Source organism: Rhea americana, unplaced genomic scaffold (genome assembly GCF_003343005.1).
Source record: "Rhea americana isolate MKP2758 unplaced genomic scaffold, rheAme1 scaffold_173, whole genome shotgun sequence".
Taxonomy (NCBI): domain Eukaryota; kingdom Metazoa; phylum Chordata; class Aves; order Rheiformes; family Rheidae; genus Rhea; species Rhea americana.
Window position 1 is genome coordinate 858,985 of NW_028185850.1, and position 24,566 is coordinate 883,550.

At 36.3% G+C, this 24,566-nt stretch overlaps 1 protein-coding gene across 8 annotated transcripts; it reads right to left on the reverse strand.

The window, feature by feature from the left end:
- Positions 1-825: 825 nt before the first annotated feature.
- On the reverse strand, positions 826-23,650 carry EIF2AK2 (eukaryotic translation initiation factor 2 alpha kinase 2). Of its 8 annotated transcripts, none has more exons than XM_085301157.1 (16): positions 23,470-23,650; positions 21,852-21,968; positions 18,662-18,776; positions 17,281-17,468; positions 14,693-14,819; positions 12,952-13,034; positions 11,937-12,021; positions 11,412-11,446; positions 11,116-11,244; positions 9,257-9,376; positions 7,768-7,875; positions 6,258-6,450; positions 3,811-3,936; positions 3,115-3,213; positions 1,047-1,109; positions 826-959 (listed from the first exon to the last, which is right to left on the reverse strand). In XM_085301157.1, the coding sequence occupies exons 2-16, from the start codon at positions 21,953-21,955 to the stop codon at positions 840-842; spliced, it is 1,695 nt and encodes a 564-aa protein (XP_085157283.1). In that variant the 5' UTR covers positions 21,956-21,968; positions 23,470-23,650; the 3' UTR covers positions 826-839. The 8 variants fall into 8 exon arrangements, with proteins under 8 accessions (XP_085157283.1, XP_085157285.1, XP_085157286.1 ...); XM_085301159.1 differs by having other exon boundaries at positions 17,281-17,465; positions 23,454-23,650; XM_085301160.1 differs by having other exon boundaries at positions 12,952-13,031; positions 23,454-23,650.
- Positions 23,651-24,566: the final 916 nt, after the last annotated feature.

Below are 24,566 nucleotides of genomic sequence, written 5' to 3' on the forward strand. Positions count from 1 at the left end.
CTGAATGTTCAACAACTAAATTCTCAAGGAACACTTCACAGCATCACAGAATTGTTGCAACTTCTGGAGATTATCTAGTCCAATCCTACTCTGCTCAAGCAGGGTCACCTAGAGCCCATTGCCCAGTAAAGTACCTTGGACACTTACTTTAAAAGTGTAAGCATCTTTAAATTCCAGTACGCTGAAGGTACTAGGTTTTAGACAGTTTGTCAGAGAAAAGAAAGTTCATTCCTTAAAGAACTTTTATTAAAAAATAACCCACACATTTTACTTTTTTTTTTTAAATTAGTCTTTCCTTCCAGTTCAGCACATTACCCCCTGTGATCTTAAAGGGATCCYTCTGGTATTCAGAATATGAGTATCACCATGAGCAAATCAAAGTATTTTGATTAACATGCCTTAAGACAGCACTTCCACAGAAAGCAATAGGTGACCTCAACTCAGAATGCATGCAACGCATCTTAAGGGCATGCATATAGGCAGTTGTCACAAATCAATTAGCACTACATCAGCTTGATCTTTTAAGAGCCAAGGACTAGGTTCCTTTACATATTAAACAATATAGTTCAGCTCATCCACAATCTGTGGCTCCAGATTAAAAAAAAAAANAAAAAAAAAAAAAACACGCAGATGGTTACAGTAGTGCTTGGAGGGGGGGGGGAGTGATATCCTGATTTCAGCTGGTGGGACTATTTCAGCCAATAAGCTCCTCAACCTATGATAAATGGCAGGAAGACTAAACACCAAGAAGACTGAAGTCTTTCTGTTGTTACTGATACATTTCCTCAGTTTCAAAAGACATTGATCTAAGCAAGTCTGAAAGTCTTTTAAAATGGCATTTAGTAACTATGAGCTTTAAGTGGATTGTGTTTATCAACAGACTTAAGAAATTGAAGTATTTGAGATGCAGAAGGTCGTCTTTGGTGGTCTCTTGAAAGCATCTTTTTGATCACGGGCGCCTGCAGAAAAAGAAACCAAGTTACAAGAAAAAGGAATCATAGATTACTGTTTATGAGTAAATAAAGTAATTGGTTAAAATACTATACCTCTGTTGCAAATTTCTCAGTGAAGCTCCCTGGAAAGTTACCTTCTTTAACATCTTTCCATATCTGAAAGTCATATAACATTTTCACTATGTTTCCACACTGATTGTATTTTGCATCCCAGATTCTGACCCACATAATTTACTGAAATAATCAGGAAAATAGAAATTATGAAAAAAGTAGGCCTTCATAAAGAAAGTACTTGTAAAAAGTCTGAAGTTTTACATTTGGTAGTACTTAATGTTTTATGTTCTTGTCATCAACTATTGTTCCTTTTTTAAACTGAAAAGCTTCATAAACTACAATGATGTTTGCATTCTGGCAAAACTCTCTATTTCATAACCATTATCTTTCTGCCCCTAATTGAAAAGTAGTGGTTTTATATCACCTGATCATATAGAAAAGTGATACTAAATTTCCTTACTCGAGAACATTTGGATGTTATTTGCAAGCCAAGCAGCTGTGCTTCCTCCCTTTCATTTTGTGCATCTCACACACTTTATTTCAGTTCACTGCAGAAAGTGGTAGGTATAGCCCAAAGCAACTAATATAGAATGTAATTAATTGTAAATACTAAGTTTCAGAAACTGTTTCTGTGTAACAACTATTTTTCACTACACAATGTGGCTTTCTGGGTAAACAAAGATGTCCTCATCACCCACTTTGCTGTTTACTACTGTAATATCTGTCTGAAGAAGACGACAATCGTGTTCTTAGCTATGTGGCCTGAATTATTAGCTAAATCTTTGGATGCTCCTGGCCTGGCTTAGCAAGCCTGTATAATTAGTGTCCAGTAAAACAATAGTTTCCATGATCTCAAGCTTTTCTCCTCCTCTTCGCCAATACCTTTAGGCTTTTGATCCTATCTGCTGATAACCATCAAATGAACCAGTTACTCAGCTTGTATTGCCAGCTTTGCTTTTGCATGATTGTCTTTCAGCTGGGCTTACCAGCAACAGATTCTATTATGCTTTGAGTGAAATTATTAATTTAAAATGATGAAGCAGCTGAAGAGCAGGACTTTCCATTCACATGACTTTCCATTTCCACACAGCCACAGGACTTCTATGTTTTGCTTTAAGGAAGCTAGACTAAAAACTTGATCCTGCCCTTTTAACTTTAAACACTATTGGACTAGGGACACACCTGCATAGTCAGCTGTGAGCAAGAACCAGATGTCTCAGGAAATAAAATACTACAAGGCAGGCAAACAGAGCAAAATTGAATCTGAAAGTCAAACAACCACTCTGGTATGGTTTTCCTAAGCTGGCAAAGGGCCAAGTTGATGTGGTTAAAGAGTTTCTAGGTCCARTCACATCTTGTGTATTATGTAAGATGCATGTATCTTACAGAATAGTAACCTTAGACAACACACTGCACATCCTCCTCCCCCTATCCTACAAATACAGACTTGCGCAAACAATCTGTTACATTACTGATGTGCAAAGTACCAAAAAAGAAATTTTTTGAAAGGTATCTTTTAACTACTAATGATTTCTTTTGGAAGTACTTCTTTTTCAACCACRTAAAACAAAGCCTCATACTCCAGTCATTTTTGTTTTCATTTTGGAAAACCACAAATGTTTTGGCTTGATGGAAATTTTGTTCTTACTTCATTCTGCAGTAAAGAGAGCATGACAGACTAATATCTCCTCTCCCTTTCTTAAGGATTTGTTTTCTTAAAATAGAAAAACAATCCATTTCAATGTTCTGATCAAACAAAAAAAAAAAAATTCAGAAGCCTGAGATTTTTTTTAATTGTTTTTTTAAAGCTGTTTGACTAGCTTTCCCATAGATGTAAGTACATGACTAAGCCTTAATCAGTTATGTCAGAAGAAGACAAGCAAAATAAAATACAGCAACTCTGGTAAAGAAATACAGTTTTTAAGTGAAGTGTGATAGACATACAGGCCTTACAGAAATGAATCACAGGGAAAAGTGCAAACAAGCAGAACTCTAGTAGAGTCTCCTTCTGGCATCTAAGCAGCATGAGACAACAGCAGCAATCCAAAGCAATTACTTAATATGAGGTTTTGTCTTTTTTCCTTTTTTTCATTTAGAGATTACTTACCTTATTTTTCTCATGATGACTGGCTAATGCAGAAAGAATTTCAAACCAAATTAATCCAAGTGCATAAATATCTACTTCCTTTCCATATTTGTCTCCAAACTGCAAAGATTGCAATAAGAAAAACATAGGCATAAATACATAAGAATGCATTTCAATTTATTTCCCTCAAATCCAGCTTGACAGCACTTTCAACGTTTTGAAATCAGTAGAAAATTTCACCTAAATGCTACAGGACTGGAACTACTACTTGATCTTCAAATTAGTCCTTAATCCTTTCTGCTGAAGACCTGTTACATAATTACTATTATGTCACATTGAATAAACTGAGACTAACACTTCTGCAGACCTATAGAGATAAGACTTGCCAATGTCTCTTTGGTACAAATGAGAAGTAAAATACAGGGACTCAAATGCCACAATTATCAGAAGTCCTGACTTGCTTAAATTSAGATTGAAATTCATGGGGGCATCCTATTTTTGCAAGAGTATTACTTATGCATCAGCCTCAAAACATTTTAATAAATAACAACCAAATTGGTAGACTGCTTTATCCAGAATTAGGTTATGCTGGTATACAATCACACCAGAGAATTTTAGGCAAATTGCTTTCGTACTGATATTAGGGCTGAGCACAACCAATGCTAAGTTTATAATGTAGGTCTAATAACAGACACTCTAATAAAGCAGGGCAATTACCTGTTCTGGTGCCATGTACGATTTTGTTCCTCGGTTTTCAGTCAGAGGGTTGTACTCTTCAGAAGTCACAAGCCCAAAGTCGCCTATTTTTATTTTATCTTCATTTGATATGAATATATTCTGAGGCTATGCAGAGGGAGAGAAGGGGGGAAGTAAATTGTCATACGGCTAGAATATATATTGCCAACTATAAGCACCACAGTAGTGTTCCTCATCAAATTTGGTGAAATTTTCCGCAAAAATTAGTATTAAGAAAGAAATGGGGGGGGGCAAGGGAGGAACAGAGGAACATTCAATCAACTTGGTTTTTTAAAAGCAATCCAAATTTAAAATAGCACACACCATAGTAATCATCACATTTTTCTCTAGCTCAGGTCATGTTTTAACTCTCTTCAGGTACATTTTGCATAGAACATTTCACTTTTAGAAGTGCTTTATAATCTTAGATTCTGGTCCTGGGATTTGAAATACTTGGGCAGAGGTTCTAGGCTCACATGGAGTTCCTCTCAAATCAATAGTGTCACCTACGTTTCACAGAAGATTATCCATATTAAGTCAGTTGCAGAGCTAGGGCTTAAGTATTAAGGTTTCTTTGAATTTCCCATTTCAAAATTTGAGAAAGTTATATGCAACTCAAAATAGAATCATATATATTTTGGTGCATTTTTACAAACTATCTGTCATTCTAAAGAAAAAAAGATTTCTGAATGTTATTAAAACAAGGCAAAAAATCCCACACTATCTTTTACTCAAAAAAGGTCCAATGGTTCCTAAGGCCAAGAAAGATTTAAGATTTTATGGGAAGAGATCATTGCATCAAAAATGCCCAACCTGGTTCTGTCTAAGTTTGACCAAGTCCACACACTTAACACAGTACCTACAGTGCCCCAAGGCTATACTGTCTGCATACTACGTTCATACCAGCCACAAACAGATATTCATCTCAGAGCTTGAACCTCTCCTGCAGATGGGACTCTGGGACATGGAGTTCTCAACTGGCAAAGCATCTAAGTGGACAGCAGATTGAAGTGGGGAGAAAGAAGTTTCTAAATTCATATGCAGACAGACAAATTAGTAACAGAACTTGAAAATAGCTTACAGCCAGGTTCCACAGATGAGAAACTGAAGCAACAGAAAGAGGGGAAAGAAGGAGTTTGAGTTGAGATGAAAATAAAGCACGACTGAAGGAGCAAGGATATATGAAGCCAGCAGAGTGGGAAGAGCTAAGAACCAATACATGGGGAGAGAAGACGTTTATTAGGCCTTTTCTTCCCAGCCACCTGGGGAGAATAGATGAATGAGTATTTGCAGTTGACTCCAATATTGTGGTATAAGCCACACAGAAAAGTTCAGGATGACATGCATGCTTGTAAGAAAAGATTCTAGGAGTGTGCAATGAATGCAGTCTGGAACCACGCAGTGAATGTAAGACACAGAAGATTCCACCTCTGGCTCAGGAATTTCACAAAACTCAGGTTATTGGAGGGATAGTCTTGACAAGAGGGAACCTGCATCAAGGCAAGCAGCACTGTAGCGTCTCTAAGCTCTAATACTGTTCTTCAGGTATCTGAAATTATCCATTATATGAGGAGGACAACATGCTAGATGGACATTTAGTGCGACTTGCTACACTTACTTTCAGTTCTTATAAACATCTCCACACTAATGAGCTGCTSAAGAAGTGAGTAATGTTAATTCCGTATAAAATACTGCAAGTGAATGTGTAATTAAAAATTGTATCAGTGCCTGTGCAGGGCATAGATTTAAAACTCTATAAGCAACATTAGACTCACTATTTGAAATCTTGAAAAGGCTTGCAATTTTGTCCTTTAAAAACACTTTATTTCAATATAAAGGTTATATGATTATGCACTTCCTCTGGAGACTCAGAAATTCTATTCAGAAAGGTAGCATACACATATGTGTATGTGTACAGGATACAACAACTAGAGTACGTAGTTATAAAAAGCAGCATGTATTAGAATAGACTATCCCTTTATAATATGACAAGAGCAAACTTTCCAATCTCAACCTTTTACCACCTTTCTTTTTACAAGATTGGTAAGAAGGTTGATTGACAGCCACTGTTATCATAAGAAAAATGTTTTGTATAATTTTTATTACTAAAGTAAGTTACTACTTCTTTTACCAATAGGCAGTCTTGTGTCTCAATAACACTCAACAGACTTGTCAACTAATGATGGTTTTTGTTTTTTGGTTTTTTTTGGTTTTTTTTTTCGAACTACAGTATTCCAAGATCCTTTATTTCACCTTCTAATTTTAGAATTAAATTTAGTTGCTAGAAAAAAAAATTACTGGTACTATCAGAAAAGGCACACTACTAAGGCACAGCACAGAATAAGCAAAGACGACAATAACTTATTGTCTGAATTTCCAATAAGTACAACTTACATTTTTCCACTTAAAAAACAACCTGTTCTACTTACCTTGAGGTCTCGATGAATTAACCCTTTAGAATGAATATATTCTACTCCTTTCACTATTTGTAAAAACTTGTCTTGTGCCATCTCCTGATAGTTTCGTTTTTCTCGATTATTTTCAATCCAGTTTTCCAGTGGCCCTTGCTCACATAATTCCATTTGGATAAAAAGACACTTATGTTTTGAGGATGATCTCTGCCTGAAAAAGGAAATTACATACTCATATTAAAATTAGAAAAATACAGTTCCTCCCAAGCCACTGCATCAACAATTTTCCATCCTCCCCCTTGTTTTTTTAGTTTTTTTAATTGTTATCATTTGCAGAGTTCTCTTGATTTTTACAAGATCTCAAATCAATCTGCACTAGATCTAAACAAGAAAAACTGCAAACCACAGAGCCCCTGTTCAGCTCCTGATTACCCTTGGAAGATTTTTAACTTCTTGTTTGCCTCTTTATTTACACAGAAAATTTTCCAAGTGCCCAGATTCTTCTTCCCTCATATCTAAAGGCCTGCCCTACAGAGCAAGAAACAGCACAGTCCTTGGCTCCTACCTTGCCCTCTAGGAATCACTGCAATTTTCTATTCTGCTCAACAAACACAAAAACATATTTCCTCTACTCTCCTAAATGTCATATGATCACATTCCTTTAATCTTTGTCCCTTGGAGAAGGGAGTGCAGTAATCATCTTTTACACAAGTCTGAGTTAGAGCACCAACTGTGAAAGCTGGAAACCCACATTATTCACCATATTCACCAACCTGGCAGCCTCATGCTTTCCAGAAGGGTTCCCTCACCATCAGAGCAGAGAACAGGCTAAGGGTAGAGATGGAGAAGGGCAGGACAGCAGAGCAATGAGGAGGTAACACTTTTCCTATTTGCATTGCGAGATCTTAGTGCCTTGGAATAAGGCATTCTGAGGTATGGAAAGAATATTAAGTGGCTCATTACTCTGCAGCCCTGAGATCAGGGCAGTAAATGGAATTCCGGTTAGGACCTCAGCTTTCAGGATTTTTTTTTCAGTTTTTTTTATCCAATAACTATTAAATATAAAACACATAAGTAATAACGAGACTCCATCATTTTTTTTTTTGTCAATGACTTCCCCACTATTTTATTCCTCTTTTTCTGAGCACACAGAACAAATATTAAGCCTAATTTTAACCCATTAATATTTTATGGTTCTAGGTAAATGTGACAACCTACCTGAAAATAATCTACTATTAATGACAAACAAATACAGTAGAAACTTAGGTAACTTAGGTCCTACTTGATCAGTAACTTCTCAACATTGTCTTGCCAGAAGTCTTAGTGTTGAAAGACTTCCTCCAATTGAAATAATGTTTCATTCCGTATTTCTGTGCTTAATAGCTCTGTATTTACAATCTTTCTGTTTTTATAAAGATTTATTATAAATTATCAGCCTTCACTTTTACAACACATAATTATAGCCAACAAGTTTGTGACTGCTATTTGGCAGCTGCTGTTTCATACTGCAGAGTTGACTTGTAATTACCTTGAGTCTGGATAAGTTACATAGTCATTCCCTTTCCAACTACTGTAATATCGCACAATGTTTTCATGGTCAAGTCCTGCAAGTTCTTTCACTTCACGCATTACATTCCTACTCAAAGAAAAAAAAAAACAGGTAAGACCCACAGTGTGCAACTAAAACAACATTCAGTTGGTAAACACGTCTGACAAACAGTCACATGAGAATCTAGTATACTCACTAAAAAAAAAAAAAAAAAAAAAAAAAAGATCTCAAATAAATGACACTTCCCTAAGAAAATTAAATTCTAAATTCAATAAAAGACTATCAAGGAGAGGGTGTAATCTACAGAGAGTTTTACACTAATGTGAAAAAAAAATTAAGTAAGTTAGAATTTGTAATTAGAAACTGCGTCCTTCTTATCTGCTTAGTTATTCCAAGTGCTGAAATGTTTTAACACTATGAGAAATGAAAGTCCCACTCAAAAAAGCCAAAAGAAAAAGCAGACAGTTCCAACGTATAATTGCATTGAGTAGCAAAACACTCATACATTTCTTTTCACCTCTGAGAGGTTTGTTTACACACCCAGAAGTCAGTGCAAATAATCATGAAAACCTAATACTAAATTTGGCCTACGCTAGCTGCTGTAATGCTGCTTAGTAAAGTAACAAACCTGTCAACAGACCAAAAGCCTGTATTCGAAGAAACAGTAGAATGGTTTTTAATACAGTTCTCAGGACTTTAATACAAATTAAAATAATGTAGAATTGTGAAGGAAAAAAATTTGATGAACGCTACAATACACAACACATAGGACAATTTCCTCCAAATTTAAGGCAAGTATTATGATTTTAAAAGAACATTTTGAAATTTTCTGAATAGATTAAAAGAAATCGTATTTTTTTAGTTGCTGATAAAATACACTACTAGGTACTAGTTATAGCAAATTACTTTAAATAACTAAAAATAATGATTCTGTGTTGGAATTTATACAGGACAAGTAACATTGTATCAAAAGAATGACAACACAGGTCATAAAAAGTATGTTCCAACTACAAACACAAAAATGTATTACTTTCTTTCCATTTTCTGTATTTATAGCCATGTTATATATTACTGATAAGGACATTTTCAGACAATGAAACCTGCCAAAGTAACACTTCTGCTTTCGAAGTTTTATAGATTAGCAAGTTTTCTTCAAGCATATAATAAAAATAACTAATAAAAAATCTGTAAAACTTTGTTCACAGAAAGTAAAACTTAATAAATCATTGTCTTATGGCTGCACCTAAAAAAAATTACATAGCATACAAAAATTAGCAGAGTTGCTTGATATTTTCAGTTTCACTTAAAAATAAAGAAAATAGAATCTAGTCAGAAAAAATGGTCAATTAACAATGGAAATTGCTTGCACACAAGAATTATTAAAGAGACAAAATAATTAAACTACTAAAAACTGATGTCCTAGAATAAATAAATAAATAAATAACACAAGCAGATATACAGTACCTACCCTGTGAGCTTAACTCGTTTGACTGCATAGGTTTTCTCAGCAATCCTTGCTGTTGCTTTAAAAACATTCCCAAAACCACCTTCACCAATAGGCTCTATATTTTTAAAATCCTGAAGAAATCTTCCAAAAAAAAAAAAAAAAGGAAAAATTAATGGTTTTTAAATTTAAAAAAAAAAAGAATGATCAGAATGATTATGTAAAGCATAATACAATCTGCTGAAATATCGTTCTACAAGGCTACAAGGATGACTCACCTACTTAGGCCTAAGTCCTGAAGAATAAAAAAAAAATAAAAAAAAAAACAAAAAAAACAAAAAAAAGAAAATATTATTTAACCCACAGTTACAGCTCTCACCTGAAATCTGAAAAAAACGAGTTCCAATTAGTAGTTCTAGTAAATATTTCATAATTTATACAAAGGGAACCTAAGACAGTATTGCATCTGAGTGCCTATCACCTACGGATAAGAAAGTCACCCAGATTCTAAGCTTAAGTCTAGATATATGCCAAGCAAAATACACTTGAACGAGACCATCCACACATCTTAGTTATAGTTGAATAAAAGTACAACAGTAAGGAAATGTTTCTGAGAATTTAGTCCAAACATCTTTCACAGTAACTTTGAAAGGACTTTTAAAACTTTCAACTTGGAGGAATGTCCTTTCCACTAAGGTGACAATTCTCAAGTTGTTTCTCGGTCTATTTCAAATTCATGTATCAAGACGAATGTGTTTCTATTCATGCTATCCATCAACATTTTCACCAAACAGGATCTTACATCTTACTTACTCTCTAATTTTCAATTTTAGGCATTTGTAAATGAAGTTTCACAACAGTTTTAGGTTTTGTATGGCAACAAGAATAAAGTTACTTCATTCATTATTCTGCATTGCTTCAATAAATGAAGAAACTATTCCTTTACTCAGGTACTCATAAGAACAGTTTAACTTGTCTCTTTAAACTACAGACCCATGTTTAAAGTCATATTAAGCTCCTACAAAAATGTACTACTTGTGACACACATACTTGCACTCACTTAAAATCGTCTTCAACATTTAAAACAAAGAGTTCATAGCTCCTGCTTCACTATACACTCTTCAGGCAACCTCAGAGTGATGCATTTAAATGAACTTTCATAAAATTCTCCTTATTAAAGTCATTTAGAATAGCAGAATCAGTCAGTAACATAATGCAGCACTTAATTGTTGTATTTATCAAAAAAAAAGGGTATCAGATCCGCATGGACTCCTTTCTTTTCATTTTTTGTTATAACCCAGACAAAGGTTTTCAGACTTGCCATCAAACTGATCACAAGCTATTCTGTGCTTTTGTACAGATATACTAGGAGATTTCTGATGGTATAACTTTTCCCATCCTTCCATGAGTGAAGCAAAAAAGTTACTTCTCCAATATTTCAGATATTAGGTACTTTATAATAAAAAAGCTTGCTGTGTGACAAAGGCAATTTGATAAATCGGGAGGTACAGTGATGGCAGGCTGCCATAAGCCAATGTCAATGCATCCATGAAGCTTCCTATTACGAGGGTTATAGATGGCACTTTACCATGTCACTAGGACATGTTACCTGTTATGCTTCTGTATACACACCTGCCTTAAACTGTAGGGTAATTACTTTCATACCTTCACACAAATGACTTCTGGTTGTAAGCATCAAATATCACTGCATATCAGTTGCTATAGTATGTTTTTTWAAAAAAAAAATCCTCAAGTATCAATTTTATTTATTTATTTACTTTTACAGCAGTATTTTTCCACATTTTATTCCCAATAAACAAACAGAAATCTAGACAACTACATACTGTAATTGCCAAACAAATCTTATTAAAAATTTTTCTTACCTTTTATCCTCAGTGTATGCATTTTTACCCTCCTCACTTTCATTTGTGTCCAAATCTGACAAACTTTCATCCAAATCTGATGTACTTTCTTCATCATTTCTTGCTTTATCAAATTTAGCTGCCAGTTTTCTTTAACAAGGATAAAAGCAAAATTTCTAACGAACTGTTTTATAATATGCAACAAAAGAAAAGAAATGTACCTGCTACTAACAACATTTCTATGTTAAGTATAGAAAACACTAAAGAGGTTTGCAAGATCATTTATGGAAAATAGCTATCTAGAAATAAACACTCACCTTCTGGACTTCAGACCAGAACTTCGAGCATTTCTCTATACAAAAGAGAAAAACAAACACAACTAAGATATGTTGAGTATTTTCACTATAAAAATTAGTTTAAAATGTGCCCAAGATTGTATTTAGCAATTGTTTATAAAAATGAACATAGCTTATACAAAATAATAAGCCTGGTTCTGTATCTTAGTTTACATTTTTCATATTGTCTATGTATGACATCATCATTCTTTTCAAATTATTCTATTTGCATAAAAAATACAAGATTAGTTCTATCCTCTTTCTTGGAAGTACAAGCCCATTTGGTTAACAGTACATAAACTGAGTCTACAGTACACAAATAAACAACTAGTGTTTCACAGTAATAAGATATCGAATATTCAGGGGTGGGAGATGGGGAAATCCATGTATGTTTTCTGGTGACACCTTCAGTGCATGTACGAGTAAACTGATGCTACACTTCGACCAGAAGCTTGCTCTATTCAGGGCCTAAAATTAATTATGAGTAAGACCACTTTTATACTATACCTGAAAAGATAAAGGCTTTTCATTTGTTACCATGTTTTTCACTTTTCCTGTCAAGCTTGCAACTGAGTCTTCAAAACAAATACCACTATCATGGAAAAATAACAGACTGGTTTTAGATGGAAGTAATACATTCCTAAACAAAAACTACAATGCTTGCTACAATGAAACACAAAAAGCAGCATTAACAGGGTATAATTTTTAAGTAGTAAAACAAAAAAAGCATTAATAATCATGATTGATTTAAGCCACAAAACTTTATTCCAAACAGCTAATAAAACAGCAATATTTTTATAGAAATAGAGGATTTTATTGTAAATCTAGAAAAGATGATATCCTTCAGTTAAGAAGGTTAAGTACAGAGGTTCATTTTAACGCAGTACAGTCACCTCTGGCATTTTATGTATCAGCTTGCTTTACAATGGCACAAAGCAGATAAAAGAAATAGTAGTAGCACCACTGTCAAATTAACTATTAGGCATAGAAGGTCTGTTCTAAAGTTCCCAAATCATAAATGAAACATTAGGCACATTCATTTTCTCTTGGTAAGCAAATTTTCCCTTCAGTGGGAATGAAGATTTATAGAGAATGAAAGGGAAAAAAAATACAGAAGAAATCAGAATGTAGAGCACAGAAAAGCACTGAAATTGAATTATACTGAGTTCACAAGAGTGTCACAACAGGAAAATAAGTGTTAGAAATGGAACGAAATGCTACTGAATAGAGTAGCATTATTTTGTTTATGTCCCAATAGAAATGCTTCTCAAAGAACTATTTGTGCCAAATCATAAATATCAGAAAAGCTCCAAAACTATTATAGGTTAAATTGTAAGGACTTGGATCAAATAGACTTGCCTAATTATAATGAATTTTCCTCTGAAGTCAAAGAAATAGAAACTCAAACATCTTTATACTGCAAGTAAGAAGCTATGAACAATTTTATTTAGAACTAGATCACATAATCCTCTAAAAGTGTAATACTAACAAAACGCATTTACTATCAATGAATCCAACTTACTTTGAGTCAGACAAACTTAACCTTCCACAGAAATTACTAGATTTGCTAGTTGTGGAACTGATGTTAGATGTTTCCCTTTCCTCCTGGAAAAAAAAATACTTAAATAAAAACACTTAATGGAATCACACAGAAAAACTTTAGTGCAAAAAGTGCAGTTCTAAAAGGTAGGAAGGAATGTTATGAGGTTTTAAGTGGAAGTTATTACCAGTTTAAGCTATACATAAGAAAAGCAYCTGCCTAACTTCCACCCATGGTAATAAAAAACAAGTCCTTGTCACAAAGAGCATTTTTCCACTCACACCCAGCTTATATTGACAACTGCAGAAGCAGTATCTGAAATCTATTAAAAATTAAGACAACAGATGGTTACTAAAAACAAATGTTTCCATTGTTAGAAGAACATACAATTGTCGCATAAAAAATGAGACATAGGTAGGTTTTGGTATACATAATCAGGAGAGTTGCAAATTTAACTATAAGTCTGTTAAAAATAAATACATAAATGCCTTCAGTGTGATAACCTTTAAAATTTTAATTGCTAATTCACAGCCTAATTAATCCTAAACACTTAGCAGAATCCCCTCCTTTTCCCCTATGTCATAAGAGCTTAAACGTAACATTAAAAGTAAACCTTACATTTTTACAGACCTTAATTTAACAAAAAGTCAACAAATTTGGGGTTTATGTTTCAGTAACAACCAACAGAAACTCTCCCCCACACAAACCTTTTTGGGCTCAGGAATACACCAGGCCTTTACTTCTTTTTGCTGATTATATACATTTAGTTACATTTTGACTTTCAAGCAGACACCACTGAGAATGAATAAACTTAGCATAAAATTAAAAAAAAGTAAACAAAAAACTACCACTCTGCATTTAGAATAAAAGACAGAGCTTCTGCAGGAGGCAGTAAATTTCAGACTGTAATAAAAATCCTTCAGCTCACCATACATTAGAATATTAAGAAAGAATTTTAGAGTTACAATAGACTATCCTAATTAAGTGGGTAAATTACAAACAAAAACATCCATTGTAGGTTGTCAAAGTAGTTACAATCAAGTATTTAAAACGGAAAAGATTTCTTGCCTTACCCTTACTGCCTTCTTCCACTACAAAACTGCAAATTACATGCCAGATAAGTTAGTTCACATGTATTAGTCTGTGTATTTCAGAAGTCGTTTGGGATTTTAGAGTTCTGACACTTTTGTGCATATATGAAAATACAACAGCTGTCATGAAGACAACAGCTCTGCTCTCTAGAAGATGACGTTAGAGATTGCTTCAATCGAATCTTTCCTTGTAACGCTATAGACAGTTCTTTCGATTTTTACTCCTGATTCTGCCTTTCTCATACTTCACAGAACATTTTAGACCCAATGGAAGCCAATAAGAGATGTACATTTGTAGCAGTCAGCTTGATAGCACTTCAGAGAGACAATCAGTAGAGAAAATATGGAAATTTTTACTATACATGCATTTTTGTATTATAACATATCAGACCATGTTCTGAAATACACAGTTAGAGACAGCAGTTATGAGGTTTTTTAACCCAGCAACTAGACATAAAAACACAACAAGTTTTACCATCAGAATGCTGTAGCCCAATGAACCCTCCAAAATCTGGACTGTTTCTCTTAAAAGGAATCCCCTGAATATGTTTTTAAACTAAATAAGGAAATCTGTTTCAAAGATTAAGGATATAAAAAATTAACTTTTCTCTTAAGCCAAATGTAGTACATACTGTTAGATCTCTTTGTTCATTTAGCTTCTCATATGCTTCTTTTGCAGCAGCTTGTTTTGCAGCAGCTTGAGAAATTCCAGTGCCCTGTCCATAAACATGACCACTAATTGTACAAGTACATAAAAATCTGTAAAATACAACAGAGAATAAAGTCTGCTTACACCTTATATGATAAGCTTTAACAAAAACCAGTACAGTCAACTGATGTTATAGAAAAGAAGCCTAAAATATACTTCTTCAGGAGAATATTTTCCATATTTATTCAATATAATTAGAAATGGTAGACACCTAATTTGACATGCTTTCAGGATAAAGTATTTAACACTTTTTGAGGGTTGAACTCCTGAGAGCCATATCTGATAGACACCCACAACCACTAACTCTGCAAATTTTTAACTGAAATGTAAAGTACTGTTATAGGCAATGTTAACCAGTGCTTTTTAATTTAAAAATTTAATAGCTTTGCCTACTGGATTCTGTTATTTTCTTTTCCAAAACCTCCTCTCAGAGCAAGCTGATTAAGGTGTAGCTTAAAGAATGATACATTTACGGTGATTTTTCAGTATTTGAAAGTCAATATCAAGAAATCTTGATAAAATAAAGAAAATTAAAGCTTTTTATTACAGCTGTTATTCAATACATTTTGTAAATAATCAGGTTGTTCCTTAAAGGGACACAAGTACCACTTAGTAAGCATTTGATAAAGTGCATCTTCCCTCAAATGAACTCCTCTATTCAAGAATACTACTACAGCAGGTCATTTTCAAGGGGGAGAGGGGCATCAGAATGATGCATTAACATTCAGCTCTGATTTTCAAAATTCATATAAAAAAATATTAATTTCATATATTGCAGGACACAATCACAGTGCAAATAAATGACCGAACAACTAGTCCCCTGACAAGAGACTCAAAACCTGCTTGCTTGGCCCATGGAACCTGTGTAGGTATCGGAAATCCTATTTCCTAGTATTTTTTATTCCCTGCAATAAATTTATCTTCAACTTCCTCAACATTAAAACCCTGACTAGATTTAAGTATGACAGAGCAGTCCACTACAGTAACTGATTTGAAGTAGACTACAAAAACCAGCAGCAATTCACTTGTCATTTCCTTCAGGATTTGATATATACCATATGAGCCCCACTCAGAATCTATATTGGTACCTCATTCTCTAGTCAGCTGTATTCTTAGAGAACAATTGAATTAAAATAGTAGCTCTACTGCCTCGTTAGGAAAGCCATGTACATGAACAGCACGAGAACGAAAGTGTTCCTTACCTCATAGGAAAAAGTGTCGGAATTAAACCCAAGGGCAAAAGCAACAGAAAATGGGACGTTTTCAAAGTTCACTTTACTTTCCACTACAGCATGATCCTAGGACGTTTACCTAGAGAGCTTCCTGTTATATGCAGGAGTCAACTTAGAATAGTCACTTTTAAGTTTTAAAATCACTGATTTTGAGAGAAACAGAGAAGTTTCCCAGCAGCTATTGTCCAGAGAGTTAACATATATATAATTTTCACTACTCCTCAGAATTACATGCTGAGAGGTCCACAAAGGTGCCAGAGCAACAACCAATATAATCGAAAATTTAAACCTGAAGGTTGGCCTGCTTAAGTGACATGAAATTATTCTAACATATAAAGTTTAAAAAATAAACAAACCAACCAAAACAAAAAAGCACTCTTTTCCTGAGGAAGTGGCCCTCTATTTGTTTTGCCTCACTGAAGCATTGGCTGAAGGAAGCCAGACTGCTGCCATTTTAACTTTAAAAAAAAAAAAAAAAAAAAAGTCATTGTAAGTGGTGTATTTTCTTCTGGCTAAGGTTTCAAAAGCAGAGTCTAGAAAATACTCTTATTTTCTTTGAGATTAGATCCAAGAAGGAGTTATCCTTAACACAAACTCCTCTATTTCTTTGGCAGGTATCAATTGTGCATCACTATTCCTTCAGTGGTCTCCCATCTACCAAAAAATTCCCCAAAACACAACTATTCCCAGCATTCTTTACATACTGTGAGAAGAAACACGTAACAAAAAAAGAATATCCGGCATAGCACCAGAAGTCCATCTAGTCTGATATCCTCTAACAGTGAACCACTGTGGATGCTTTGAGAGGAAAGAGCAAGAAGAGAGCGAGCGGTAGTGTGAGAGAGAGCAAGGGGGAAAAAAAGCGAGCGAACGAGGGGAAAAAAGAACAGAGAGACAGACAGAGAGACAGAGAACTGGGCAAACATTTAACAGTACTTCCCTGTATACAGTCATCTCCAGCAATCTTAGCTTAAAGACATCCTGAGTCAGAATTGCTTTCTCTACCTCCCCAAGTTTCTGTCCTGGYTTGTTTTTCTTCCAGGACTCCACTAATAGCATGTAATAGCTTTCTGAACCGATCGGAACTTTAGTCTCTCCTCTCATATGCTTCAATTCCCCGAATATTTTAGTGATCCTCCACCAGATTCTCTCTGGCCTATCTTCAAATCTTGACTGTACTTCCAAAAGACTCAGATGACACTACTCATGGTAACTAACAGTAGTATCAGCAAAAAAAGAGAAGACGTAAAAGTAAATAACAATGTTAAGTAAATCTTACCTGGAAGTATGGTCACCTCCACCAAATGCATTTATATTATAAGAAACTATTTGCAATTTCTTTTGTGAAAATGTATTTAGCCAGCTGACATAGTCAATTGAAGGCAGCATTTCAGCTGCTGGCGCACGTAATAAGGTCACCGGAGGTATCGTTAATTCTGGACTTTGCATATTTGAACATCTGCTCTGCTACAAAACAGGCAAAATAAGTAATTTAAAAACTTAAGATTAATAGATGGTTTAAGAAGAAGAGTGTCTGAAAGAACTCATATAGCTGCAGGGTTTGTGAGCATTTCAAAATATTTTTAAATATTCCAAATGTGCATTAACAGTCTTTCAAGGCAGAAGACAGCTACTCCAACCTAAAACTATCACATCTGGAATTTCAAAAGAAACTTAAACCAAATTCTCCAAATACTGCACCAATATGTTTTACAATGTCACGATGTCTCACCACCTCTTTTAAGAAAAGGCAAGGAATGAGCAGTGAAATATCTTACAAACAAATTAATTCTGTGTCTTCAATTTGCTCCCAGCTTCATTCAGAACCAAGAAGGGAGGTGGCTGAACAAAGCTGCTTAATGCTGCTATGAGCAAAGGCTGCAAATGCTCTGGTGCATATATGAAAGGGCAAACAGGGCTCCTTTCACAGCTATCTCCTGATTTGCCACCGTTAATAGTACATTAGTAAACATGCAGCGATTTTTTTAAAAATAATGATGGTGCCATGGTAAAAAGCAAATGGTAACAGCTATAAAAAGCTATAAACAGATTTCCATTAAAAGGCACCAGGAAGCATTCAGAGCCAGAAAGAAAAATAAAGAATGGTTATAACAAAACACATGGCAAAAAATTAAGGGAATAAAATTCAAATCTAAAATAAATCAATCAAGGATAAAAAGCACAGAATTAGCTACACCATAAAGAATACAATGATAAGGAAGCAAAGATGAAGAGAGTATCAAGTGAGATTAAGCAATTTTACGAGCACAGCTGCAAGAGACACACTGAATAACATCCTACAAATCTACAAATGGTCTGAAGACATTGTTTTACATCAAACAACTGTCAAGACAAAAAAACAAAACTGTACACTCTGGACACACCACAACAGCGTAAGAGACAAAAATTAACCTCCTCTTCTGAGACGTAAGAGGAGAAAATACTCTTAATAATACATATAATCTATTAGTAGAAGGACAATGAAAATACTTCAATGGAAAAAAGTAGAAAAGCATTGAATAACAAAGAGCAAAATTTAAATTTAATAAATAAATAGAACCTCTTCAAAATTAAAGAAAACAATATTTTATTTGCTACTTCTGGCAATTCACCTATTCATCTTCAACCTTTACTAATAAAAAGTCCTACAGTTTACTCACCTTTTCTTCTATCATTTCCCATGATTTTTTTGCTGCTGCTGCTTTTGCTTCTTTCTTAGTTTTACCAGTGCCTATACCATATTCTTCATCATTTATTTTAACCATAACTGTAAATCTGCAATGAAGAATACATTTTATAAAAATATTGTTACATTTTTTCCTATACGATTTTGTTTGGATCCAGCTTTCTTTTTTAAAAAAAATCTGCAAAATACTATAGATTAACCATGGAGGTATCTGAGCATTCATGTGCTTTATTATATCCAACTCCTGATTATTAAAATTATTTAGAAGAAATACATTTTTTWAATTATGCTTCCCCCTAATCACAAATGCATATTTTTGCTAGTTCTAACAATACTTCTAAAAGCTGAACTGCTTTTTAAAAGTGGAATCACTAAAGAACGCATCAAGTCAGTATTATTAGAAGCAGGCCTGTGAAGTCCTAACATCAGGATGCATCTCAGCACTGCAAAACTATATGGAGGAAAAGGATTAACTAGTTCAGGTTTCATGGATACYGAAGTGGCATTACACACACCTCTGATATACTGCTACTTACAATATTTAGTAGGGGCAAAAAAAGAGTGTTTGATGTTTCATGTGAAAAAAAATTAAAGGCAGTCCCTTTCTCCCATGTCCTCAAAAAAAGGATAAAAGATGTGTATGAGATATTCTGGATGGAATTATATAGTCACTTCAACTCTACTCTTCAAAACAAACATAAAAAAAACCATATACACCCACACAAACACCATCACTTCTCAACCACTGATCCTCTTTATCGTCCTCGCACAACTGTTCATGCACTGTTGTTCATGCAGCTACAGTGAATCCAACCAGGTAACTGGTCCAACTCTAAAATGACCTAATAAAGTTGTTTTTCAGAGTGACCTAATAAAGTTGTTTTTTCAGCCAAGTCAATAGAGGAGAGGAAGATGACCAATTTCTGCTTTTGGCAGCAGCACACACTTCCATCAAATCGAAGTGATTGTGTCACTACAGCCTCTGTACTTCAGATGTCTATACTTCAGATTGCAGCACAACATAAAGCTATTCAAGCTAATAGTAAACAAGACAGATTCTCCCACAGAGAAACTCATCCTGTTCTACCTAGACTAATACTTTGTATATAATCTGTCTCACTTGTCTCATGAAGAGCAGAATGATTTCAGAAATTGACTTACTTTCATTATCTGAACTTTATTATCTAATGAAACTGCGCTCTACAACTTCACTCTCCTTTAATGAAATATTACGGTGAAAAAAAGGAACATGACGCAGAATAGTGTTTGCAGTCATCACATACATGAGCCTTTATGAGAGCTCTTCAGGATGGAAAGAATGGAACAAGGCACACATAGTGTAAACATGAAAAACAGCATAAAAAAGAAAGCATAAAAGAAAGATAATTCTTCCAGAAAGGGCTTGTTAGCCAACCCATAAGTGCTGAATACTATGCATATTCTACTACAACTTCACATCCAAAATTCACCATTTTATTCAAGTGTTCTGAGGAAATCTGTAGTCCCAAGTCTTAATGACCATGAGCTAATTAACCAAGTTGAGGATTATTCATCCCTTAGATTTAAATCTGAAGGGGTGTTATACGAGTTAGTCCCCAAAACAGTACAGCCACATTTACCCACCACGGACCCCAAGTTCATAAGCCCAGCCCAGACTTGACATGGCTGGCCTGGCTGTCCACATGCCACGTACCCAGGCCAGGAAAGCCAGCAGTGCAGTGCAAAGTCATTGGAGCCAGTCTGGGCTCTCTCAAGCTTCTTAGGCTGTGTTCAGCACCAACACTGCCAGGTATCACAGCAGAAGCCACTACAGCACCAAAGCCAGGGAAGGATGGAAGGAGCTGGCAGCAGGTATGTGTGTCATGCCCCAGACAGCTCCAGGAGCACTTTTGAGGTGGGACACAGCACAGAAGGCTTAGGGAGCCCAGCCTGGACCAGCAACAGCCAACCCACTAGCGGTCAGAGCACTGAGGCACCACAGGGACACCCAAAGGGGTCTACGGCACTGAGTCATTAGAGCCAGGCACTGCACACCATACTCAGAATGGCTAAGTTATCCGTAATTTTCCCCTAGATACCACTATTCTACTGCATATGACATAGAAATACAAGACAGTGGCTGAGTTATGGTTGTGAATGTAGCAGAACACACAGAATTTTTTTTTAAAAAAGCAATAAATGAGATAAATGGATAAGTTCGAAATATGTTTAAGTTCTCTTAGTCTCAGCCATCACCTCTGAGTCACCTATGAACATGCAGCTGTGTGACTATAGCTGTGGCAATTACTGTGATAAGAGCTACTTCTGTGAATTACATGAGCTGCATGGAAAAAAAAAAGATAACTGATCAATCAAAACCTGAGATCCAGCTAATACATACTAATTTACTCTGGGTTTATAGTTAGTCTAATAATACCTCAGCATGGACAGTGCTAGCTGGTAGCGTGGAAGACTGTAGTTTAAAAGAAACATCCTGATTATCAGCATGAGGCTTGTCTTCATGCAAACTAGCAAACAAACAGAAAGAAACATATCTTGGGTATCTGTGACCTCCAGCATGGCAAAACAGCAAAAACATATTCATGTTAAAAATAATACATGTTCCATTACCTGTAACACTCTCTAAAAATAAAAGTAAAGCAGTTTAATGAAAAAGACCCTTCTCCTGTAATAGATGTTCAAAAATTTACTACATATAACACACCCAACCCTTATGCAAATGCTTAGAAATTAAAAGAAATCAAAAATAACTCCTGTAAACACTCTTGTAAAACTAAATAATAAACAAAGGACTTAATTTAGTATTCATCATAAACTGAAATACTTGCTCTAATACTTGACCTCCTGAGATCTCCATGACATACATGCAACATACTTACAATATAGCTACCAGTAACATGTGCATTGCTGTTGCTCTTGGTTACAGCCACTAACTCTGAAATAAATTTTCTCCTTAAATTCACATAACCCTCCCCTCAACAATCTATATGTAAGGCTAAAATGTAAGATTTTATACAAATTTCAACCAGCTCTCCTATCATACATACACTTTCAGAAAATTAGTTTTGACTTTTCATAGGTCCTAAAAATTGATTGCAACCTTTAGCTGCTTTGTACATTGTATTAAGAGTCACAAAGTTTATTAACATGCATTCTGAACTTACTCAGGATCATGAGAAGGGCCAGTCATCTGGACATCAAAATAAGACAGTGTACATTTATTCTTTTGGCAATAATTGTTGATTTTGGCCATGCAGTCTCGTTCCATTTTGGCACAATCTCTGAGGAAAAAAAAGTTCTGTAAAGCAATATGCAAAGACATGACAATGTCTCCATGCACAGTGGAGAGACAGCCCTTAATTCTGACAGACCACTACTGTGATGTAAAATATAAAACTGATACTAGTATGATTAAGTTCATGGTATCTTTCTAATTCAAGCTGTTGATCTGCAACTGTTTTTCAAGACCTATTGCTTTTAACTAGAATAGCACAACTCAAAATGGGGAACTTAGTGATTAGGGAGAATGGGGCAAGAAAAAGCTGAATCACTGACTGAATTAAAAGAGGGAAAAAAAAACAGTAACACTTCTTGTGACAGAATTAAAATGAGTTCTTTCAGAGTGGGGCAGAGAGACATTTTAACATATCCATTCAAAATACTATAACAGTCAGGCCCCAGTGACATACAGAAAATAAATTCACGGCAATGATAACTCAAACAGTAGAAGGTAGAGAACTACACTAAAAAGCAAAAAGTAAATCAAGATGATAGCAGGATTTTTTAAATGGAAACTTGGGGGGGGGGGGAGGCACGAAAGGGAGGGAGAAACAGCTCATAAAAACCATAGAATCAGTAAGGTTGGAAGGGACCTCTGGAGATCATCTAGTCCAACCTCCCTGCTCAGCTCTAGGGTCACCTAGAGCACGTTAGACAGGGCTGCATCCAGGTGGGCCTTGAAGATCTCCAGAGAAGGAGACTCCACAACCTCTCTGGGCAACCTGTTCCAGTGCTCCATCACTCTCTTGGTGAAGAAATTCCCCCTCACATTCAACTAACATTCAGCTAACAACATAGCAATGACAGCAACAAAGTGCATTTCCAAACTTTTGACTGCCTACAATTAACTTGTTTGCCGAACTGTTTCATTGAAATTTTCCTCTGGATTACGCAAGTGCACGTACAGTTTGGCCACTTCGAGCTGTTCTTTTTCTAAAAGGCAACTTGTAAAGGCACTCAGAAAGGATAATTCTGTTTCCCAATACCTGCTCAGTTAGGATTATTATTCCAGTACACACAAAGATGAACAGTGGAGTACCCAATGCACTATAATCTCATGCACTCCCCACGGAGCTAGAAACTTCCGTGTATTTTCAGGCTCTCTGACCACMGGAAACCCCGATTCAAATCTCTCCACAAACCACGACGGCTCTCCGAGTTCACCCCCGGGCGCCTCATCTCCGCGGCCCTTGCCTCCTCCGGGCACAGCAGCGAGCAGTCCCTCTTCCCTGCTGCAGCCCCCTCCCGGGAGAAGCGGCACAAGCGCGCTCGGCTCCGGGAGGCAGCGACGGGGCCTTTCCCCAAAACGCAAGGGCCGCTCGGCTGCGCCCCAAGCCCAGCACGCCAAGCCCGCCCGGCCAGCCCCGGCGCGTCCGCTGCCCCCGGGCGCCAGCAGAGCGACTCGCTCGGGCGCCGCGCGTTACAGTCGGGTGAAGAGAGACATGTGCCCGCGGGACATGTCAGATCCCCTCCCCTCCCCCAAGCACCTCCGACCGCGATTACTTCCGTGCCCGGCACACGCTGGAAGGACCCTCGAGCAGCGCCGCCGAGCCCAACCGAGCCAGCCCAACCTCGACGCAGGCTCCGCGCGTTAGGAACCGCCCCAGTTTCTTTTACTGCAGCGCTGCCGGCTCTCGCCGGAACCGAAACCGAAACGACGCGGGCGCCACCACCACGGCTGCGGGCGCGGCGCCACCGCCACGCAGGAGGCAAGAAGCGGTGTGCTGCGGCCGCGGGGGGCGCTGCAGAGCTCCGCTCAACCCGGGCTTGCGGGCCAAGGACGCGAGGGGGGCAGAAGTCCCCGCGGCCCTCGAACTTTACTCTTCATGCCGCACATAGCCCTGGCCTTGCTACTTTGCCACAACGTGTTCGATGCCGCTTGATTTTCTAGAAATTATTACTAGGCGTYGTAAGTCAAACAAGTTGCTTCTGAAAGATGTTTGATATATTACTAGTAATACTCAAGCACTATTTTTTCCCTGACTAGCTGTTGCTGATTTGTGCTCCAAGTGATACAAGACAGTTACAGTAACCACATATTATATAGTTCCAGCTCCGGAAATGAAGGGTAGCCACATCCAGATACACCCAATTAAGTTTTCATACCAATTTCCTCCTTCTCTCTCCTAAATACAAATGGCAATACAAGGGACTAGCCTGTCAGTACTTTCAAAAGTACACACCTTACCAAGTGTGACAATGCTAATGTTAYAGCAAAGTTACCACTCCAAATATTCTTGCTACTCTTTCTCAGTAACTTCATGGTCCTCACCAACTTCCCAAAGAACTGTATTGCCAACTGGCATTATGGCACATTTAGAAAAGTATTTTCTCTTAGATACTTCGAACTTTCAACTCAGTTGCTAACCTTTTAGTTAGTATGAGAGAAGTAAGAAAGAGAAGCTCATTATCACATTACTTTATTGCATCCCATTGCATCTCATATTTTTGCTATCTCTCTCCATATATTTTTCCTCAGCCCTTCATTGCCTTTATTACCTTTCTCTAAAACCTTTCGTAGTTCTACGTCTGTGGAAATTTTTTAATGACATGATAAGTGAGCACAAACTAGTCCAAATGAAGTTGCATCATTTATATAT